The 20,967-nt window shown below is 48.9% G+C and overlaps 2 protein-coding genes across 9 annotated transcripts in view; one reads left to right on the top strand and one right to left on the bottom strand.

Moving 5' to 3' along the window:
• Positions 1-13,472, bottom strand: part of LOC131673433 (LIM domain only protein 3-like) — a 34,874-nt gene extending 21,402 nt beyond the window's left edge. The window contains exons 1-4 of one of the 2 annotated variants that reach the window (XM_058951435.1): positions 13,233-13,472; positions 9,650-9,766; positions 9,443-9,580; positions 8,530-8,655 (exon numbers count right to left, since the gene is read on the bottom strand). In XM_058951435.1, the coding sequence (XP_058807418.1) occupies positions 8,530-8,655; positions 9,443-9,580; positions 9,650-9,738 (353 nt within the window). In that variant the 5' untranslated portion in view covers positions 9,739-9,766; positions 13,233-13,472. The remainder of the gene's footprint in view (positions 1-8,529; positions 8,656-9,442; positions 9,581-9,649; positions 9,767-13,232) is intronic. The other variant, XM_058951436.1, reaches the window with a different exon arrangement.
• The window catches only part of LOC131673432 (ATP-dependent DNA helicase RecQ-like), an 81,812-nt gene that overhangs the window by 35,744 nt on the left and 25,101 nt on the right, over positions 1-20,967 (top strand). For all 7 annotated transcript variants that reach the window (XR_009302711.1, XM_058951433.1, XM_058951429.1 and 4 more), the window contains one exon: positions 5,535-5,595. The gene's annotated coding sequence lies outside the window, so the exon portion shown is untranslated. The remainder of the gene's footprint in view (positions 1-5,534; positions 5,596-20,967) is intronic.

Raw genomic sequence — 20,967 nt, forward strand, 5'->3', positions numbered from 1 at the left:
TGCTGGCAGAAACAGAGAGTCCTTAATACGATTTCGGGACAAACTCGCGTGGAAACGCCAAGTTTACGGTACAGAAGTAAGAAGCTCCTAGTACAATGGATAATATCTGCAGCTGCAGGAAATTCATCCAGAACTATTATCAGCCAAATGTGTAGTCGACAGCACACCACCTTTCCATTGACTGATAAGAGATTCGTTGATTCCAACTGTTTCTCGTTCTCTCGTCATCGTTTGACAATGAGAGTCAGCAGTGATATTACCGTGTATTTTTTTAAATCGCAAATCCTCTGTATATTTATCCAGACAGAGCAGACGTATTATCGACGTTTTGCATGCCGTTTAATGAACATAATTTTTCTCGCAAATCCCGTATGCACACGTGGTGGGTTCGTGACAGGAGGCCGAAAGCGCTGATTATAAATTGCGTTCGCGGACTAAACTCGCCGTTGCACGAGGAGAGCGAGAGCGAGAGAGAGAGAGAGGCGTGACCGATAAATTGGCATTTTATTATTGCTCATAACGTGCAGAAATTATTATCCTCGGCTACGCCCGCATAATTTCGCCATATGCTCGTGCCACCCCTTTGGATTATGTACTTTAATTTTCATTCCGCATTTTGCCATTAAAATGCTTTCTTCGTTTTTTGCCGTAAACGAACGTTTGTAATATGCGCAAAGCAAATGATTGACGATGGTTCGCGATAATGATGGAAGGTGTAACGGGAACCTCACACGCGCAACCTGAAAATCAGTTCGACCACCATTTCATAGTGTGGATAGTGTGTTTACTTCGAAATGGCGGACAAATTGACGATTCGTAGCGCAGCATTAGCGGTATTTCAACGAAATTTGGAACGCAACGAATGCGAGCCTTAACGATTGTTTATCGGTGAAAAATTAACGGTCGACTTGTTAGAGCCATTGTCGATGAGTGTGAGGGCAGGCCGGCTTTTGCGTTGCATCGCGTAGGGAGTAGGTAATTATTATTTTATCGACGTCAGGCTCGAACGCCCCTATACTGCGAAAGGCTTTATTTATAGTCGATAGCTCCTCTGTGTGTATATGTATGCGTGTGTGCTTGCGAGCTTTAAAGCGATCTCATGAAAATGCCGCGTTGTAACACGCACAGACGTGTATATATATATATATATATATGCTTTCGCGTCCGTTATGCGGTTTATTATGAAGAGGAAAAAAAATATTGAGAGAGAGAGAGAAATACGAGGTATGCCGGCTGGACGTAACGGCTATTTTCCATTCTATTGCTCGCGCGCTTGCAACGTTAAATTCAGCGTGGTAAAAATACGTGCGTTATGGGTTTTGATTCGACGAGAGAGAGAGAGAGAGAGAGGGAGGGAGGGAGGGAGGGAGGGAGAGAAAGAGAGATTTAGTCGCATATTGGGCGATTAATTACTTGGAGTGTTTATCGCTTTCATTTGCTCTCGTCGCTTTAACTTGGTTATTTTTTCTTTTATTCGTTAAATTTCGTTGGTGCCCACATCAGCTGTGTAGTAATTTTAGGTATTAGGCTTGCGACGCGTTATGTCGCGAAAAGTACGCTCAAGTTTGTCATTCGAGCTTGGCCGTTAATTAATGACGATCATCGAGCGTGTTTATCCGTAGGATCAAGCTCGTCTGCGTTGGTCGCGCGAGCGCGAAGGCGACGAGTCATGTGAAATGATGGCGTAGCAGTGCCACACGCCTCCCTCGAAAAGCCGAGAGCTAGGTCGTGTACGGGACAAGCGTATGATGATTACACAGTGGAAACGACGTCATACGTCATTGAGTTACGATACTGCATTGTTAGCATTATACCGTACGTTCCACCGTGCATAACGACGGGGGAGGGTGGGTTGGGATCACTAATGGTCCTTCGACGCTTCACAGCCATGCCGTAAGCTTTTTCGCGACGATTAAATTATTCAGACAAATGTCGTATGATCGATACGCGGATACGATAGTTGCTGGAGGATTTGTCGGCGAGAGGACCGCTCCACGTGGACGATTCTTTTTTTGCTTTGAAGCGGTTCCAGACAGCCGATGGAAAATTTAAATGGTTTCCGTTTCTCTTTTTGGGTATTACGATGACTGCCTGAATGATTCAAACATTCGTGGATTATTTAACGTTTTACTGTAGGATTTATTGATTTTGTTAAGTAACGCGAATTCAAACGGTATCGAGGATCGAGAGAGCAGGCTTCCCGCTGCTCGGGGTTACGTAGGATAAGCCAGGGTACCAAAAAATTGACAGAATCGCGCGTCTCACCGCCCAAACTCGAACGTCAAACTCACGAAAGTCATCGTGAATGGACTCGCGCCAAAACTGATTCGGGCCTGTCGGACATGCTCAAATCTCCGTGCAGTGGACGCCGGGGGCGAGCGAACGAAACGCACGGCGCGCGCGTGTTCTGCGCGGCTGTGTAACGTGACGATAATGCCGCGTGAAATTGCATTAGTTTGGCCGCTCGCGATATTTACAACGAGAGCGAGTATGCTCACGCGGCCTCACGCTTGGTGTGCGCACAACGCGCGCCACGGCTTTTATCAGGAACGAACGCTCTCTCTCTCTCTCTCTCTCGTGACTAATTTCGTGGATGTGTCTGCGTGCATGTTTGCCCGATTTAATCCGCCGCTGCGCGCTTGACGGGAATTGATGCACCGCTAATTATTCCGACCTATGATTTTGTTTAACGGCCTCTGTTTTTCTTCATTTCGTTGATTTTCAGCAAGATTATCTGTTTTATTCGTCTGAATAGTGAAATGACGGTTATGTAAGAATTAAACGATAGCCGTCTGACCAAAATCTCTTATGACTACTTGAACCTATTCATCAAGCAATGACTTGATCATTCCGTATAAATTAAATGGGGAATTATCAAATCGTTGTCTCGTTGGGAATTAAAAAATTGATTTCAATGAAACTACATAACGGACTTTTGGTAGTACGGTAACGGGGGGGGGCTGGTAATTAGCGGTGTATATGCATAAATCATTGGGTGTGGTGCTCAAAATACGTATGTACACGCCAAACTGCACGCACACACTCGACTCGCGTGCTCCATTCTCATTGCGCGCTGCACCCTCAAGCTCATTTTCCGTCCTGTTGTCTAAGCGTTGGTGTATACCGGTTCGGTCGTTTTAGTCCATTTCACTTCTGTGGTTCTCCTGGACTTTAGAGTCAAGTCGCAGACACGAATATCTCGGACAACTACTCGGCCCTTCCAATATTTAAAATGCGATATTCATGACTTGTTTCCCATCGAACTGTAAGCTTTTGTAATGAAAATATCTTGGCTGCTTCTCCCTATCTACTTATTAATTTTTGTTATTATTATTTTGTTTTATTATTCTTTTTTATTATTCTTTTATTATTTTTTATATTAGTTATTAGTTATTATTCTTTTTTATATTTCGTTTTTCTCTTTTTCTTTTCTTTTATTGTGTTACTTTTTTATTTTTTATTTTACTGTTTTTCTATTATATTGTTTTGTCGACTTTTGGATATAGTTTATAGCTATTCCGTTTATTTTTTTCTTCTCACTATTGTCGTTTTATTAATTATTTATACTTCTTTATGTTTATATTATATATTTTATTATTATATTTATATGTATCTTGATATGGGTTTATGCCCGTTTAATAAATTAAAAAAAAAAAAAAAAAAAAAAAAAAAAAAAGCGCACACAAATTTATGTTTCGACGTTTTAATCGAACTGCTTGGTAGGATAATTTGGCAAGAGTTACTGTTTAGTCCCGAATAAGTGGTATACACGTACGATACATAAGATTTTTTGTTCCTTTAAGAATCATCATGGCAAGCAGAGATGGTAGAAAGGGATCCTTCGAGCGGAGCGCCTCCAATGAAAAACATGAGAACGGCGATGTTGCGAAAACAGTTAATTCGAATTTTGAGCAAGACGAGCTAGCCAAATGGAAGGCGTTCAAAGATAACGAGCTCCGCCTCGAAGTAACAGCGCTGGAAGCAGCGAGAAAATTTATCTCGTCTGACGATGAAAATATGCTGGCGAGAGACGGTGCCTTCAGAGAATTCGTTAGTGCGTTGGTGTATCTTGTGTGCGAAAGATTATACTATTTTTGAGACGAACCCAGAGACTCCAATAAGGCACGTGGCGAGACTGAGGCACGAACGTGGTTCGCGCAGTCCGTTCGTCTACTGTCAACCTTGCGCAAGGACACCTACATATTGCTTTATAAATATTTGCCCTTGAGTGGCTCGGCGTATATCGTAGTTTTGTCGAACTTTGTGCTTTTCGATACGAACGCCGTTTAAACCGAACGTTATTTTGTGGCGCTTTCTGTGTAATAAATCTTGGATAACCATAAAAGATTGGCGATTGATAACCTGCGTACATGAGCTACTGCGTCCATATTTGATGCCTTACGTAATTGTCTGAAATTGGTCGATGAGTAATTTGGAGGACGATTCGAATAAAGAACGACAGTTCGTTGCGACGACGATGGGCAATGGACTTTCTCGCAGGGCCCGATGGCGTTTCAATGCTGCACGCAGCGGCAGGACTCGTACGGGTGACTGCTCGGAGAGAGAATAACTGTCGTGCGAAGCGCGCGATGGCTTAATCTAACCAATTTCGGCCATAGGCTTAGGGCTTACTGCTCGCTAAAGTTGAGCTTAGCGCTTCTCCGGAGCAGCTTAAAGCTTCTCCGCGCCAAGGCCGTCCTCGATTATAAGCGCGGCGGCGGTTCAATACGTTGCCGAGCGAGTCGGACTCGTTGGCACGTCGATTCAGGCCGCTCGGAGTAGCGGGAGATCGCTGCCGCGAAAAGTGCCGAGCGCCACTCGACGATCTCGCCAAGCTTCGAAAGTCCCGGCCCTCGGCAGCGAAAGCGAGCCGCGCCGTTGTCCGCGCTGACAAAGCGACCGCTCGATCGCCGCCACTTGCTTTGAGCAATGGCTATTTAGGCCGTCGCATTTCGCTCTTCCGCTCGGCCATTGATCGTTGATTAAGTCGCGGCTCTCGCTGCTATCGCCCTGCGACTCGTCCCGTGACAAAATTCGCAACTGTATAAGCGCTTCGTAATATTCCAAAGCTATACTCTGCCTCCTCCCTCCCTTGCGCGCACTGTATAATCCGGCCAGCAGCAGCAGCAGCAGCAGCAGCAGCAGCAGCAAAGCCCTTTTGATTCCGGATGCCTCGATTATCTCCATCCGGCAGAGATCCGACGGAGCGAGGTGTTCCTCCTTAAGTCGAACGAGTTTTCGAGCTTAACTCGCGCTTGTTGTGAATAAGTAAGCGAAGTGTTGCAAAGTTGGACGCGCGCTCGCTTGGCTTGCCTTCAATTAAATTGTTATGCGCCGCGGAAAGGGTTTTCGGCAAAGTCTCCAGCCTGGATTCGCGCAGCCGCTGCCGTCTGAATATTTCAGCGATGAGCGTGCGCTAATGGCAATAAATTTGCCACAGCAAAACTTTATAATTTTGCGTTTGCGCTATTTTTCTCTTCATGATTAACATTGTTTTTCATAGAACGCGTGACATTTTTGGCTTTTTATTTCAGATTCGATTTGTGGTCCAAGTTCGGATGTCCACTAATTGCGTGGCTTGGAGGTGTGGATATTGTAAGTACAGAAAAAAAAAATTATCTTGTTTCATTAATTTTATAAAAATGTATAAAAGTTTAAACAATTGAACTACTGTCGTAATTTCATTTGAAAAACTTGGACATTGTAATTTGGGAAGATATGCGTATTGGCCCTGTGGGTACGTGTTGATGAAACACCTTTTTCTATTTCTTTATTTTTAACTCTTTTATTAAAGTTTTACGCACGTCGTCAATAGATCATTATCACATGATCTTGAATTAATAACAATAACAATATGTGCTACGACTTGCGTACAACTCGCAGAGAAGTGGCTGCTTATATATTATGTAATATTTAAAGCTACCGTGACATGAGTGAAAAATGAATAAGCCATTAATGCTGGATATTTAAAATTTAAACTTTTAAAATTATCAAAATCATGATGGTAGTTATTTGTTGAATTAAACTGTGAAGAAATAGGAAAAATATCTTTCTTTTTATCAGCGTTAGATCGACCGACCAGCAATCCCTCATCGACTCGTGCATTTTTCGGCGTAAAAAAAATAAAAATTAACAGTCTGCGCTGTTCAAAAAGAAAACGAATCTTACGGGCGTCAAAAAGTAAGCAGAACACCCGACAAAATCCCAAAGTTGCCGTAAAGAGTAGCAGCTTGAGAGATACATCCAGCGCGCTTAAGGAGAGCATAATTGACGGAAGGCGCGAGACATCTGGTGAAAAGAGAAGTTTTCGAAGTGTGGTGGCGGGGGGAGTGGGGAGGGGGGGGGGCAGCGAAAACTATGCGAGCGACGTGCGTTCCTCGCCCGAGGGGCTAAAAGCGCACGTCAGATGCAAATCATCTCCGGCTAATTTCTCGGAAAACTCGCGAATCCTCGACAACTTCCAGCGCTACGCGCGTATATGTATTAGTTACATCCATCCGCCTGCTGCTCAATCTCTCGCCTCCCTTCCTTCGTAATCCAGTTAATGCCGACTTGCGCTCGCTTCGGCGTGCCCAACTCGGCCTGTCACTCGTGGCCTCGCGCCAGCGCTGTGCTGCGCTGTGTCTCATCGTCGTCGGCGCGTCCGTCGCGGGCGCTCTTTCTCTCTTGGGTAGCCCGTCGCCGATCGCAGTCGGTGGGCCCGCGCTGCGAAGCGAGGCGCCAATTTCGAGAAGGGCAGTCACGGGCGTCGCGATCGAGAGCTCGGCTCGTAAAGCGAGGAGAAAAGCTCGCTCGCTCGGCCCCGCGTGGCCGGAAACGGACGCAGTCGCGCGAGACGGGCTCACGCGAGCCCATAAAACGCACACGCACGCGCGCGCGCGCCCGGCTCGCCGCTTTTTTTCACGCGCGCGCCAGCTGGTCTTTAAAGCTTCTCCCGAGCTCTCCACCTCGCCGGGATTCTTTGCGATTACTGTGATTACTTTTTCCTCGACGCTCGATCGCCGTAATTTCACGTCGGGGACAAAATATTACGCCGTGCGGCCTGAGCCTAACGCGCTGTAAATTTATTCGAGGGCTGCCGTCTAGTTGCTCTCTAAATTGAAGCTAGGCTTTCTTTTACGATTATAATGAAATTTAGTTTATGGATTCGGCATGAGCAGAACTTGTCGGCGTACGACTCAGTGCCAATTAAAAGGATGGAAGGTCCTAGCGAATTGACTCGTGTTAAGATTAAAGCGATATTCGGCCCGCGAGGTCCTGCACGTTTGAAAACTGAAAATTCGTACGATAACCTTTATTCATAAGGAATGCTCAATAAACTCTTGCAACTCGCCTGCACCGTATGCGAGCTAGCCCTTTACGAGCGAAAAAGAAAGGGAAAAAAACGAAGGTAAGCATCACGCGTTATGCAAAGTCCAAGAACAAAAGGCACGAAACTACCGAGAAGGCTATGGGGAAGGGCTCGAGATAAGGACTTTGGCCAGCGCCGCTAAAGTTCCGTTGAACGGCACGTACACGTACCTCGACGCGGCATTACAATGCGCTCGCTCGCGTCTCCGACAGAACAGAGCGGCTGCCAGTCCGAGAGAGCTCCTTCGGAATTCTCGCTGTATCGTACACGGATTGAATTTCTGATGGAGGGGGATGGGGGGGGAGAAGAAACTGACTGAGGCCGTGTTGGAATTTCCACGCTGTGTGAAGTTTCTGCGACGGCGTCTCGTGCCAGATTCGCGCCTTCAATTATTGTTTTGTCATCTCGATCAAGCGAGTGTCTACGCGAGATTTTTTTTTTTTTTTTTTTTTTTTTTTTTTTTTTTCTTTTTTTCAGTAAACGAAACGGAAGAAAGCGTGCGTCGTAAAAATTCAAAGTGAGCGTAAGCAGGTACCCGCGCGCGTACGAGAAAGGGTTGGCAGCACGACGGCGACGGTGTGTCCCGTTAAAAGCGCGTGTGTGCGAGTCTCTCGAGGGGCTTGTAACTAAATTGGCGGCGGTATATTACCGGTTAGGCGTCCGCATTTAATTTGAATATAATCGCGAGTGCGCGATCGCTCCTCGCGAACTGCCGCTGGTCAATGAAAAGAAAAAAAAAACAAAATAGAAAAGAAATATAAACGGGCGAAGGAGACACTTTATCTTTTTTTTTTCTTTTTTGGAAATCTTAATTCTGCAGTTTATAATGCATGCGAAGCATGGCGAAACTTGAATCAGTCAAGTGGCCTTAACGAAGGGATTCGAGCTGTTCCGCCACGAAATGATTGAGTAGATGCGAGAGACGAGCATAAGCCGTCTTGACTTACGATCTACTTACGACGAAGAAACCTCCTTTTGTTCGCGCGAAATCCTCGCTCGGCTTCGACACAATTCAAGCTTCAGCCCCGAAACTTGGTTCGCCAGCCTGCATTGTTTCCCGTTATTGTACCCGAGCGAGAGGCAATAATGCTACTTATAACCGTTGACTGAGCTGGTCGTCAAAGATACGCGCGGCGACCGCGAGATAAAAGTGTGAATAAGGCGAGGCCGTAAATTACCTGTGGTTACATTGCTGGCACGCGAAGCACTCGAGGTGATAAACATTCGACTTGGCGCGCATCACCATCTCGAACGCTGGAATGATTTTGCTGCAGGCAGCGCAGTGACCGGTGCTTCCGAATAATCTGCAAATGATAAATTCACTCGTGGCATTATCTCCAATGATGATTTGACGCGACTCGACGCCAACGTTTTCGTACATTGCTTGGCGAGATTCAGGTAGGCGTTGTTAGAGGATGCATTTTTCTTGATTGAGGCCGTCGCGTCCCGTCGCGCCGTCAGTCGCGTTTCGCTTGAAAACAAGAAAAAAAAAAGCTGCCCATCGATCGCAGCGAATCGCAACGATCGACGAACAGTCGGGGCGAAAACCCGTGGCTGCTACTAATTCGTAACCAAACGAGTGTGCAAATCGAATTTTACAGATGAGTTTCTCTTATTGAATAGCGCGTGCACGATAGTCCTCTCTGTGTCTCCCTCCCGCCGACACTCGTCGCCGCACGCCGCGCAAACAAACTCCCGGGGCAAATATAAGCCACGCCGAAGAGCGAGAGAGCGAGAGAGAGATTACCCGGGGGAGTGGCGCCGCGCAGGTGCTGCTGGTGGCCCATTCGAACGCCAAGGGCTTTATTAATGGCCCAATATTTGACGACGATATTAGCGTGTCCGAGGCGGAAAGAAGTGTTTGCTCGGGCGCCCTCCGCCCTCCCGCCCCTTCGATGTCTTTTTTTTTTTGTTCCTCGCTCGACTCTTCGAGCGCTAATTTGTCGGGAAAACGCGAGCGAGCGTTTGTGCGGCCCGCGCTCGCGATGCCCAATTGGCGAGCGTTCAAAGTCACATCGCATTTTTAACACTCGGATCGCGGATGGATTTAATCCAGTTGGAAGGCCAAGACTCATCGACGGGGGCAATTACCTCAAGTAATCGCGTTTGCAGAGAATGAGATTAGCTTTGGTGTAACACGACGAGCCGACCTCGCCGAGTCTGCAGTCGCAGCAGCCGCACTTCAAGCAGTCCTCGTGCCAGAACATGTCGAGCGCCTGCAGCATGTACCTGCAAAACGCATCAAGAGTAGCTTAGACGGGCGAAGGCCAGCGGCCGGGGGTACCTCTGAGAATATACCTCTCGGTTATCGGCTTGCGACATCCCGCGCACTCGTGCTGCCGGGTTCCGCTCCTGCTGGACTCCGACTTGCTAACGTCCATCGTCATTTTTTGATCCCGAGCGAGCTTCGTTCACCTGGCAGTGCGAGCAGACAAAAAGAGAAAAGCAAACAAACGCTCGATTATTCGTCCGTTCGGGCAAGTTTCAGCAGCAGCTGTCGCGCGACGTGGGGACAGCGGGAGCGGAGGCTTGTCTATGAGTAATTAGAGTTACGGTTTGAGAATTTAACCGCGGTTTAGTGCCATCTGTGTCCGGCCACCGAGCTCTGCGGGGGCGTTTTGTCTCTCTCTCTCTCTCTCTCTCTCTCTCTCTCTCTCTCTCCTCTATCTGTCTTTGTCTCACGCGAAAGCGCGCCTGGTCAGAGTTTAGAATCGAATTAGTTTGCCAAAGCCTCCCACCCCCAACCCGCTGCTAGGGCTACTGTGCTACTGCAGTCCGTCGCAGCTTGCAGAATTTTTTTTACAGGGATCTTTGCGCTTTTTGCTTTTGTTTCGGACGGGCTTAATGTTTATCGATTTGCATCGGATTCCCATGGTCATTACTTTAAATTGACGATCTGATCAAGCCAATTCTCATTGCAGAGATTGTGAACATTTTATTTATTTATTGTTAAATCTTTTAGTGGAACCCATTTGATTTTAAAACGAGCTACTTGCAATGAACGAGATTCGAGTCGCCTCGTTTACCGGTTCGCGTATGAATTGTACAACCGATAGGCAGATAAAAGAAAACCTATTCGAACACCTTAATTCGCGGATCAAAGGAAAAGCTCGCGTGGCTCCCTCGCCCAACACCGAGAAGTTCGAACCGCAAGAAGATATTAGCGTGCCAGTGATATTGTGTCCAGGGAGTTGGCTGCGCGGCGAAGCGAGGACATATTGAAAACCGCATAAACTTTGCTCGTAGCTCGCGAGCGTGATGCTGCGAGTGGAAGCCTGCGCGCGCGCAAAGGCTAAGCGACTTTGTTGCCAAGTATGCCGTGGACACTCGGCTCGCTCTCCGCAGGGCGGCCGCGCTCGTAGAAATTAAAGTCGCCTTATCGACCGAGGACCGCGCAATTGCCGATAGATTCGGACTTCGAGGCCTCGTACTCGTAATGGGTCAGCGTCCGAGCGGACGATTCTTTCGAAAGCGAGCGTTCGCTGGCCCACGCCTCTGCGGCCGTGGAATATCGGCGCGTGGACCACTGCATTCCAAGCAGTCTTGCGCGCATTCCCGTGGCCGAGCTTGTATCCGTGATGCTCCCTGAGCGTTTGAACCTTCGTTTCTTGAATGATTCACTTTCGTTATGATCGAAACCGACGTTTTGCGATGCCGAAATGCCTGTGGCGCGCGCGCGCGCGCAAGTTTGTTTTCCAAGCCTCGCGTGGGTCAGCCGCAAGACTACCCCGGTCACATACTTTCCGCGAGTTGGTTCGCGGCTGCTTTGTTTCCGGCTCGGCGCTCGCCAGTTTAATTCGCTAATGTAACTTTTTTGAAAATTATGCTCGGCTGGCAAGCGTAGTTCGAAAGAGGACCGTCGAAGTACATTGTTTATGTTTCATCACTTTACCACGAGACAGCGGGAGTAGCAAACTTAGCAGACCGTCTGCACATCGGTGTCGTCATCGGCTCATTGGTCCGCGACCGTGCCGCGCGGAGAGAGAGGGAGAGAGAGAGAGAGAGAGAGAGAGAGAGAAGTAGCCTCACGTGCCTGATCCTCAAAGCGAAGATAATTCGATTAGGTCGTCCTCTCTCTCGCTCACTCTCCGATCATAGGCTTGCAACGAAACCAACCCCCTCGTTGACTGCTCGTTTCCCCCCTTTATGCCGCTATGTAGGCTTTATCAAACGTTAAGTCAATTAGCTTCTCGAGGACTTGTTTTTTCTTCGCCTAGATGATGCTTCATTAAGCTGCCTTCCAAGCATGTCTTTTGTACATTGTTTTTTAAGTGTACAACTGAGCGATGCGGTTAATCACTTTGTGATTGCGGAGTACTTTGAAATTGATTTACGCCGGAGTGTGGTGGAGTTTGATTTTCAGTGGTCAGCGTTACGTTAGCGATCTTCTCTCTCCCTCTCTCTCTCTCCCTCTATCTCAACTCCATCGAGATGAAAAACGAAAGCTTCGATGATGGCTTGTTCGTGCCTGGCGCAGGAGACCTGAATAAGAGCGATTTATCGATGGAGCTCGAAGCTCGAGAATGAACGATGAAGTAACGCACGATTCGTGTGCCTAAATGGTCGCTCACGGGCCCTATGAATCCCTAGTTTTCTGGCCAGAGATAAATTGAAAAGCGCGCGGCGCCGAAAGTTTTTCAGGCATGCAACTTGATAAATGATCGTCGGCGGTGGTAGCGGCTTGAGCAAGATTATCTCGATCGTTTTCGCGGAACACTGCCCCCGTAGAATCGGTTCGATCGAGCGTGAACCGTGCACGCACACACACACAAAGCGGATCGCTAACCGAGCCCCACTGTATTCTCCGCGTCTGGCCGCAAAGACACGTCACTGTCAAGGAGTCTATCGGTGCTTCATCTCCTCGCTTTGGGAGCATTCGTAACCGGCCTCGCGGCACTGTACTTGATTTTTGTGAAAGTTTCGCGGGCGCACTTGCCGATCGCTGGGCGTCTCTCGTCGATGTTAAGGAAGAAATGTCTCTCGCAGAGCGTTGGACAATCGTTGCCCGTGGAATTATCGCACGGTCTCGCCTCCCCTCCCTTGTCCCTGGCACGGTAGTCTCGCTCGAGCGCGTACATCCCTCGATAGAAATCGGAATTTCGTTGGTTAATATTTACCGCACTAATCAATACGATATTGTATTTGCAACAATATCAATTGTGCCACGCACGCGAACTGACAGAACCGTTCTCTCCCCTTGCCTTCCTAATTAACCTAATTGCAATATTGCGCACGCGCGCAAACTTACTAGTTTACATTTGCGATAATCCAGCAAGCATATAATATTGATTACAATGTGTGTGTGCACGGGCTTGTGTAATGTTATACCATATTTAATTTTCCGAAAATACGCGCTTCTTCCAGTAATACACGAGCGAATCAATGAATCATTTATAATCAATTCATCGAGGCAATGTAATGCGCGCTTTCCTCTAGCTTCTCTCTCTCTCTCTCTCTCTCTCTCTCTCTCTGTATATATCTCGTTCTCTCTCGATTTAATGATCATTATAATGTAAAACTTCGCTCGTGTGCGCACGCATCAAATTTCAAATAATAATTTAATATTTCGAATAATTCTGTACAGCAGCTGCCGTTCCGTTGCGCCCCTTTGATTTATTGATGTATCGAGGAAAATTATTATTGCTTTTCACCGCGCGATTGTGAAAAATTTCTCCTCATAAACGAACTGGGCTCCACGGCATTGACAGCGAAGTATTGGCTTGGTATAATACAGTGTGATGCTTTTTTTTTATAAACTTTAACTTTTTTCCATTGCTCGAATGATCGATCGGATTATGGCTCGCGTCAATGAAATTTATAGGAAGAGGAAAGAAGTTTGACGGAGCGAGAGGGTTGACAAGCAAACAACAGATGACCTTACCTGAAGAGTACGAATGACGATTGAAACACACGAGTGGAAAGCCGCGAGAAGGCCTAGAGAGTGTCCCGAAGGGAGGAAAGGAAAAGCGAGGCGGCAGCACGAGGACGAAGAGAGCAGCACACTTGCGAGGAGAGAGAGACGCGTGGCTGGCACACGCGCGACGACGAGGGTGAGGGCAACCGCGCCGCTTGAGCGAAGGACGATGCGAGACTCGTCGCGTGGGTTTGTTGCCGCGAGAGCGCAAGCTCGGCAGAGTCGCGAAAAGTCTTGTGCTTGCGCGATGCACCTCGGCGCAGCTCTACCAAGGCTCCGCCTACCGAAAGCTCTCTGACCGCACAGGTCACACCCTCGCCCCCACCCCACCGATCGCGCCCGCGCGAGAGGTGCGACAGAGACACCGCTCGCTCTTTCTCTCTCGCTCTGGCTGTACACACCTGCGCGCACCGTCAGCTTCCAGCATTGGAATTCTGATCCTCTGAGGCATCTGATAAGCTTGCCAGACGATCGTTCAGATTTCTTTTGGCTTTGCACTTTCTTAACTTTGCAGCGCCACTTCTAGATGCCTCTTAATTATATATATATTCGTCTTAAATGCCATAGCTTTAGATAGAAATACGTAGAATAAATTGTCGTTGCTACTACTATTCATTTTCAATAGAAAGATATAAAGTAAGAATGTCGAAAGTTGGTAGTGAGTAGGGACGCATGCGAGCGTTAAATGATCACGCTGTATTCAAGAGTTAAGAACAAATGCTAGAACTAAAAGAAGATAACTCGACAACTGCCGTAGAAATTCGTTAATAACTAACGTGATACCGAATTGTTTCGTTCACTTAACGGAGCTTCAATTTTTTCTCGGCCCATTCATTCCAACATCATCAAAGGGACCATAAGCGACGCGACCATCATATTTCCCGTGCACAACAAAAACCATAAATTCCCATTAGAGCGTCCTTATCAGCGTAGCCCGTTTTCTCGTATTCCCGGCTAATTGACCAGCTAATTTCACGTTGGCAGCCGTAGCAGCGGAGGCGCGGGAAATTCAAAGACTCAACGCGCCGACGACTACTTCGCTGCCCCAAACGTGCTTTCCATTTCAGCGGCTTTTGTCCTTAATTCTATGCCAGTTTCCGTTATCTCGCAAAAGGGGAACGAACGGCGATGCGTATGCAAAATCCCGTACCACGCTGGAGACATGGCCAAGCGCAAAGTTGCCAAAGCTGCTGCTGCTGCTGCTGCTGGGAGAGAAAAGGAGTAAAAAAATCGCGACGGCTCGTCTGATCTGGAGGAAAGGGAATGCGGAGAAAGGACATAATGTGTGTCCCGTTACTTTTGTTCAAGTTTCCTTTGAAGTAGTCAGTAGATGTAAATTTCGCTAAACCATATATTTTTTTATGGCCTCGTGTAGCTGATTATGCGAGATCTCAAATTAATGTGAAAGACGATTTAAATATACTCGGTATTCCTTTGTATTGTCTCAAAAGTGTTCTCCAGTAAGATGGCTCTGTTAAAATTACGTAAAGCGCAATTACGTTAATTATAAGAGTACGTAAATCTGCAAGATTTGTAACTCAGCGGCGGAGGAGGAAGGGGGGTAGCTAAAAGTAGAGGGTGAAATCCGCAAGGCCCGCGCGGTGCGCGCGTGACGTGTACGATAAAAGAAGAGGAAAGACATGGCGAGCGAAAGAGAGAGAGAAAGAGAGAGCGAATAGTCGGTCCATTAATTAGCAGCAGAGCGCATTAAGCCCGGCATTAATATACTCAGGGCCAGTGTTTTGTTTTATCCCGCAGGAAGGAAAGGTGGTGTGGTGTAATCCTCCTCCTCGCCTTATCCCCCCTGGGGACTGTTTAAATTCTGCAAATCGCCCATCCTCCTGCTCCTCCTCCTCTCTGTCTCATATCAACGACGACGACGACGACGATGACAACGACATTGTTCCCTCTCTTTCCTTGCTCTGCAAAAGGTTTGTACATTCCTGAGGAAGCGCCACTTTGAATCGCAAATTCCCGGGGATTTCTGATAACGAGCTCTCTTAGCGACGACCAGCCTCTATTGGAGATTTCGGATACGCCGGGAGCAGCAGCGAGAGAAAACGGATTAGGCTGCCTGCGACGTTGAATATGGAGGAGGTACAATTTTTCGGAATCAGTGACGGATGACCGGATATCGGATCGACGTTTATTACGCTTTCTCTTTTTGTCGAGTACATTACGAGTGTAGCCGTCTACTTTTTCGTCGACGCGACGACTCAATGAGACGAAGCTCGCTTTAAAAATAAGCGCCAACGGTCCAAATCACAGGACATATAGTTGTTCGCAGCCCGTGCGAGCGGTAGGCCACGAGGAGAGGGCAAAAAGTCCTTAAATCAGGAATCCTCGCCCAAATAAATTAGGCAGCTTCCGCGAGCGAGCAATTATCCAGGAAATAAGACTTAAAAATGGCCAAGTCCCGTTAGCATTATCAGCTGGCCGCGCTCGCTCCAAGATTAAGCGAGCGGCGGCCTTTCTCTCTCTCTCTCTCTCTCTCTCTCCTCTCCCAGTTTCAGCTCTCATTCGGAATGCTAATGTCTAATTACGCGGCGGCGGTACGGTATGTGCGCGCGCGTACGTGCGCGCGGGGAGGGCGGCATAACACGTCAAGTTTTTGCTCTCGCGCGAGAGAGCTTAAAACGTCCCTTAAATTAGCCTCCGCGCGAGCATTAGCGGCGGCAACTCGAGATTTATTTCATGCGAAATATTTGCCCCTTTTGCGCGTTAAATTACATTCGCGTTGTACGCGCACGCTTCCTGCTTGTTGTTCTTGCCGCCGCGAGTGTGCCCCTTTTTGCAGCCGCCCTTTTTGGCTCATTAGAGGCTTTGCCTTTCGCGTGCATTGTTCTCGCGCGCACGATTGAAATGCTCGCCTGCCGCCGCCTCCCTCCGGCGGTGGTGCGGCCTCTTTAATTGCCGGCAGCCGCGTGCAGGTCTAATCGAAACGCTCGATGTCGATCTTAACGGGGAGCTTAGCTGCTAGCTGCGTCCTTAGCTACGACTGCACTCGATGACAGTTTGCGCGAGCGAGGCCGTGACCGTGGGAAGGATCAACCGAGCGCGTAACGCGCTAAAGGGAAGTGGCCTCCTTTGAAAAATGTTCATTTACTCGTCAACTTGCGCGCGCGACCAGATTAAAGTTAAGGCAAACGTGCTCATCCTCGTTTTTAGCTGCAGCAGTGGGCGGCTAATGAAATTCCGGTCAGGTCGCTGGATTCTTTCGCCAGGTGAACGCGCGCAACGAGCCACCCTGCCCGTTTGCGTTTCGCCGCCTTTCGAGAGATAGCAGAGGACGGCGAGCGAGCAAGCAAAAGCTAGCACACGAAAAAATAGAGTGCCAGATAGAGACGCGAGGCAGTCGAGAATGAAAACGAATATGACTTTATCGCTGCCTTGACGACAGTCTTGAGGAATGTTTTCTTTTTTCTCGAAAAGTGAGGAGATACGGTGCAGCTCCCTCCAAATTTCTCCATATCATCGTTACAGCTTTCGGAAGAACAAGACTAGAGAATAATTCAAATTGCTGAAGCAATGCTGAAATAGATAGCTTTTGGAGTTGCGTTTGAAATACTTCGAGCGAGCTTCAAGTTTGTGCCGTCGGTCCTCAAGAGCTTCCCTCGGCACAAGCTCACCTTGAAAATAATTCCACGAGAGAGCGCTATCTTGAAAAACAAGCGCGGAAGCTTTCGTGAAAAAATAGACAAGTGGACAGTCAGCGCCAGGCTATCCTCGGAAGTCGAGGGGCGGCGGGGGCGGGGGGTGTACGCGCTTGAAATAGGGGTGGTGTGCAGTCAGATTACGGCTAAGCTATGCTCGTACGTGCTCGCTCGGAAGTTGGACCCGCATTGCCCTTTCTCTCTCTCTCTCTCTCTCTCTTTCTCTCTTTTTTCCTCTCTCCCGTGTGCGCGAAATATATTTATTGTTGTTTGCTCAACGTATATTCTACCCCCACACACGCGCGCGCACGAGCCCGAGCAAAACGTGAATATCGGGAGGTGCGCGCGCGCGCGTTCCCGTGCATAACGCACTGCGCGCGGACGCAGAATAAATACATTGATGGACATTGGGTAAAGCGAAGAAGGCTTTTATTTTTTTGTTGACAATGATATTTGTTACTTTCTCGAAAAGACGGCGGTTATGGGACATAGGTGGATTTACATGGCAGTCATGTTTCTGCATAATACGCTGACGTTATTGATATCGTCAGCGTCGGAGCGATTTCGACTAGTGAAAAACAAAGCGCTACATATTTCACGCTCGAAGAGGCAAATGCATTCAATTTTGTAAAACGTATTTATCGCGGCTCGATTGTACACATGTGTGTGTGTGTGTGTGTGTGTGTGTGTGTGTGTGTGTGTGTGTGTGTGTGTGTGTGTGTGTGTGTGTGTGTGTGTGTGTGTGTGTGTGTGTGTGTGTGCGTGCGTGCGTGCGTGCGAGCGCGTTCACAAGCAAAACAAATAGCGGCAAGAAAAAAAAAAGAAAAGTTAAAGCCCATTGCGTCCATTCATCTTTCGCGTGCACGAAATCAGCCCTTTACCTCCTCCCACGCGCAGCATCCTGCCCACGCGCGCTCAGCTCTTATCTGAATTCCGTGTGGCGCGGAGAGGTCGGGGTGGGGGGTAGAGCGATTAACGCAGTGATTCGTTTTGCTCGCGTTTTTGTGCCTGGCGTCTCCACGGAAAAACTCCTCCAGCCAAACTTTTATCTTTAGGATTAAAGTATTTGGCGTGCATGCGGGCTTGATTGGCTAATTTGTAAGTGTCGCCAGCACACACGAGGCCAACTTGACAATCGATCCCCATGCAGCGAGTTAATCGCTCGAAAGTTTCTCGTGCAAGCCGCTTGTTTTTCTCAACGACGACGGGGGTAGGCGGGGGGGGGGGGGGGGGATTGATTGGAACGGATTTTGTTGTCGTTGCGGGAACTGAACTTTCTCTCCCGAGGCAGATTATAGATTAGCCGAGAATAATGAAAGTCCGGGAGCTTGCGCGGAAGACGCCACGGTTTGAATTTCAAGCGCGGCCTGCTTCGAGCGGGAGGCGGCGTGCGTGCGGGCACGATCGGGCGCCACATCCCTCAGCTGACCGCAAGTCTGACGAGAGAAAGCTTGAACCCCTCTCTCGAATGCTGCTGCTGCTGCTGCTGCTGCTGACCGCCATGTAAATCAGTCCGATGGTCGGTCGACCCGTCCGGCCCGCACATTAACTTTCTCGTTGGCCGCGGAGTGTGTCTTAGTTCTTTCCCTTGCTGTCTGGCTGCGCGTTTTTTTTTTCCGAGTCAACTAGGTCAATCGGCGGTTCGAAAGTACGAGAATCAATGCTCGAAGTTTGATTGGCACGACAGACGGCGGACGGCATTGACGAGACCGTCGCGTGAAAAGGGCTGCGAGTGCGCGCGCGCGCGCGTGCATTTTGCGCGTCCGGCTCTTCTCCCGTAACCAATTGGCGCGGCTTTTCCTCGCGCGACAATGCAGCCTGGTCGGCAAGATAAGAGGCGCATTCACGTTGTCAACGGGCCGCGAACGCGTGCAGGCAAAGTTTTTATCTCGAGCGCACGTGCGCGGCACTTGATTTTTTTTTTTTTTTTTTTTTTTTTTTTTTTATTTTCGTGGCCGTCGACGGGACAGAGGGGGAAGAGGTTCTGCGCGCCCGCATTGTTTCTCGCCGAGGGATTATGCGCGCGCATTTAATTCGCGCGCGTTTCAGCCGGATTGCAATTGTCGGCCCTGTGCAGTCGAAACTGATTGAAATAGTTGTTGCGCCGCTTTGTCGAAATTGTTAAGCGCGGCCTCGCCGCCCCCTCCCCCCGCCCCTTATTCCTCGAACGGATTTTAATAATGATTTAATTAGCATTCCGCGGCTCCCGTAACTCTCCGTCGAGGACGCGCGCTCGGGACGCCGCCGCCGCGACAGTCGAATTTCCATATTGCGCGCGCGCGCGGCGTCCTAAGCAAAGGCTGAGCAAGCAGCCTATCGCGCGTCCGGATGGCGAATTCGCGCGGCACATAATTATCGCGCGCCCCGCGGGAATGCACGCGTGTGCCGAGAGAGAGCCCTTCGTCAGCAATGGTCATTCGACGCGCTATCGGCTCGCGCCCAGGCCGAGCCCTCTCTCTCCGGCCCATTACGCAGCTCTTCGCCCATAACGCCGCGACTGTTTGATGCGCATCCTCTCTCTCTCTCTGTCTCTCCTCCCGCCTATCCTCCGGCAGCGTCACGGCCGACTTGATGCGCTGCGTGTGTTTAATTCCGAGCGGCAATGGTCCGCAACTGCGACTGCAAGCCTTTGGCTCTCTCGGAGAGCCACGAAGGTTCCTCGGCGCTGGCGCATAACTCCTCGAGGCTTTCGCGCGCGCGGGAGAATAGCAGGCGCGCACTTAATCGGAGTGGTGCTCGGTTAAAGCTCCATTCGTTGACAGCAGCGCCGGGGAGAGAGACGTCACGGGCCGAAGGCGGCGACGCCCTTCTGATATATCGCGAGAGAGCGGGAAAAGAAAAGGGCGCGGAAGCGTCTTGGAAAGCCTCGCTGAGAGCGCGCGAGCGCGGCTGTCGACTTTCCCAAGTACTTGTTGATTCTTTTCGCGGCAAAGTCCCTTCGTCTCTTCTCCTTCGCCTCGACGCGAGCGTTGCTGCGGATCGCCACGCTATAGGTGCGTGGCCTGTCTGGCGATAGCTTGACCTTGGCAAGGCTTCTATTCCAGTCGCCGTTCTCGTCGCGAGGCGGTCCATTCGCGCGCCACCGGGAAATCTAGTCTATCAGGGCTAAGCAGCCCTGTTGAATATTCACAAGCGAAATTTCCAGTGACCGGGCGCAGGTATTTACTTGCATCTTTGAAGCTCGGGCCGCGGCGAGGATCCGTTTGATATCCGAGCAAACCCGCGCACGCATCGCGGCCGCTGGCTCGGCTGATATCCATAATGTAAGGCTCGTTGAGCCTGGAGGAGCCCCGTTTAAATCAACGGCTGCTTCACTTAATCATGACTGCTGCCCCGGCGCCCGGCGGTTCAGGCATCTCGCGGGCAAATTTAGTGGAGAACCACCGGCGGCCCCGAGCAGCCTCGCGGCCGCCACCTTCAAGCTTCGCTGACCACTGAATTCTCAACGTTGCGTCCTGTATATCTGCGCGATTGCACGTCTGCGTACGCCCGTGCTCTGCCGATGCGGTTTTCCATTTATGTTTTCCAGTTGGGTTTCCCATTTGGGTTTTTCGAGTAAACAATTGTGCGGTGCCATTGGTCAACGGTCTTTGATTGCGGGACAAAACTATTCACACGGTATTTTTCGACTTTTCAATTTTCTAAGATATCACCAATTATAATTCGACGCCAATGTATTGCAGTATCTTTTACTGCGCAGAGATACCGCGGTAAAAGGTCTATAAAAATTCTAAGATGAACCGCGGTTTGGTTACCGGATTCGGCAAGCAAAATGTAACAACTAAAATATAAAAGAGAAAACCGTAAATAATAAGGCGAAAACATGAAAAAGTGACAAAAAAGCAAGAAAAAGAAAGAGAAAAAAGAATAGAAAAGAAATTCTGGCCGCGCACGTGTGTGCTTTTCAGTGTTTATTCAGAACGTCATAAATCCAATGTGTTCCTTACACTTTTCCCTCTACCGCCGCATACTCGCACGCGACATTATACCCCCTCGACGAGCAAACTCATATGTGCTCACCTAAGCTATTGTCTCTCTCTTTTCTTTTT

This window comes from Phymastichus coffea, unplaced genomic scaffold (genome assembly GCF_024137745.1).
Source record: "Phymastichus coffea isolate CEN01 unplaced genomic scaffold, Cenicafe_Pcof_1.1 PCOF00177, whole genome shotgun sequence".
NCBI classification, from domain to species: domain Eukaryota; kingdom Metazoa; phylum Arthropoda; class Insecta; order Hymenoptera; family Eulophidae; genus Phymastichus; species Phymastichus coffea.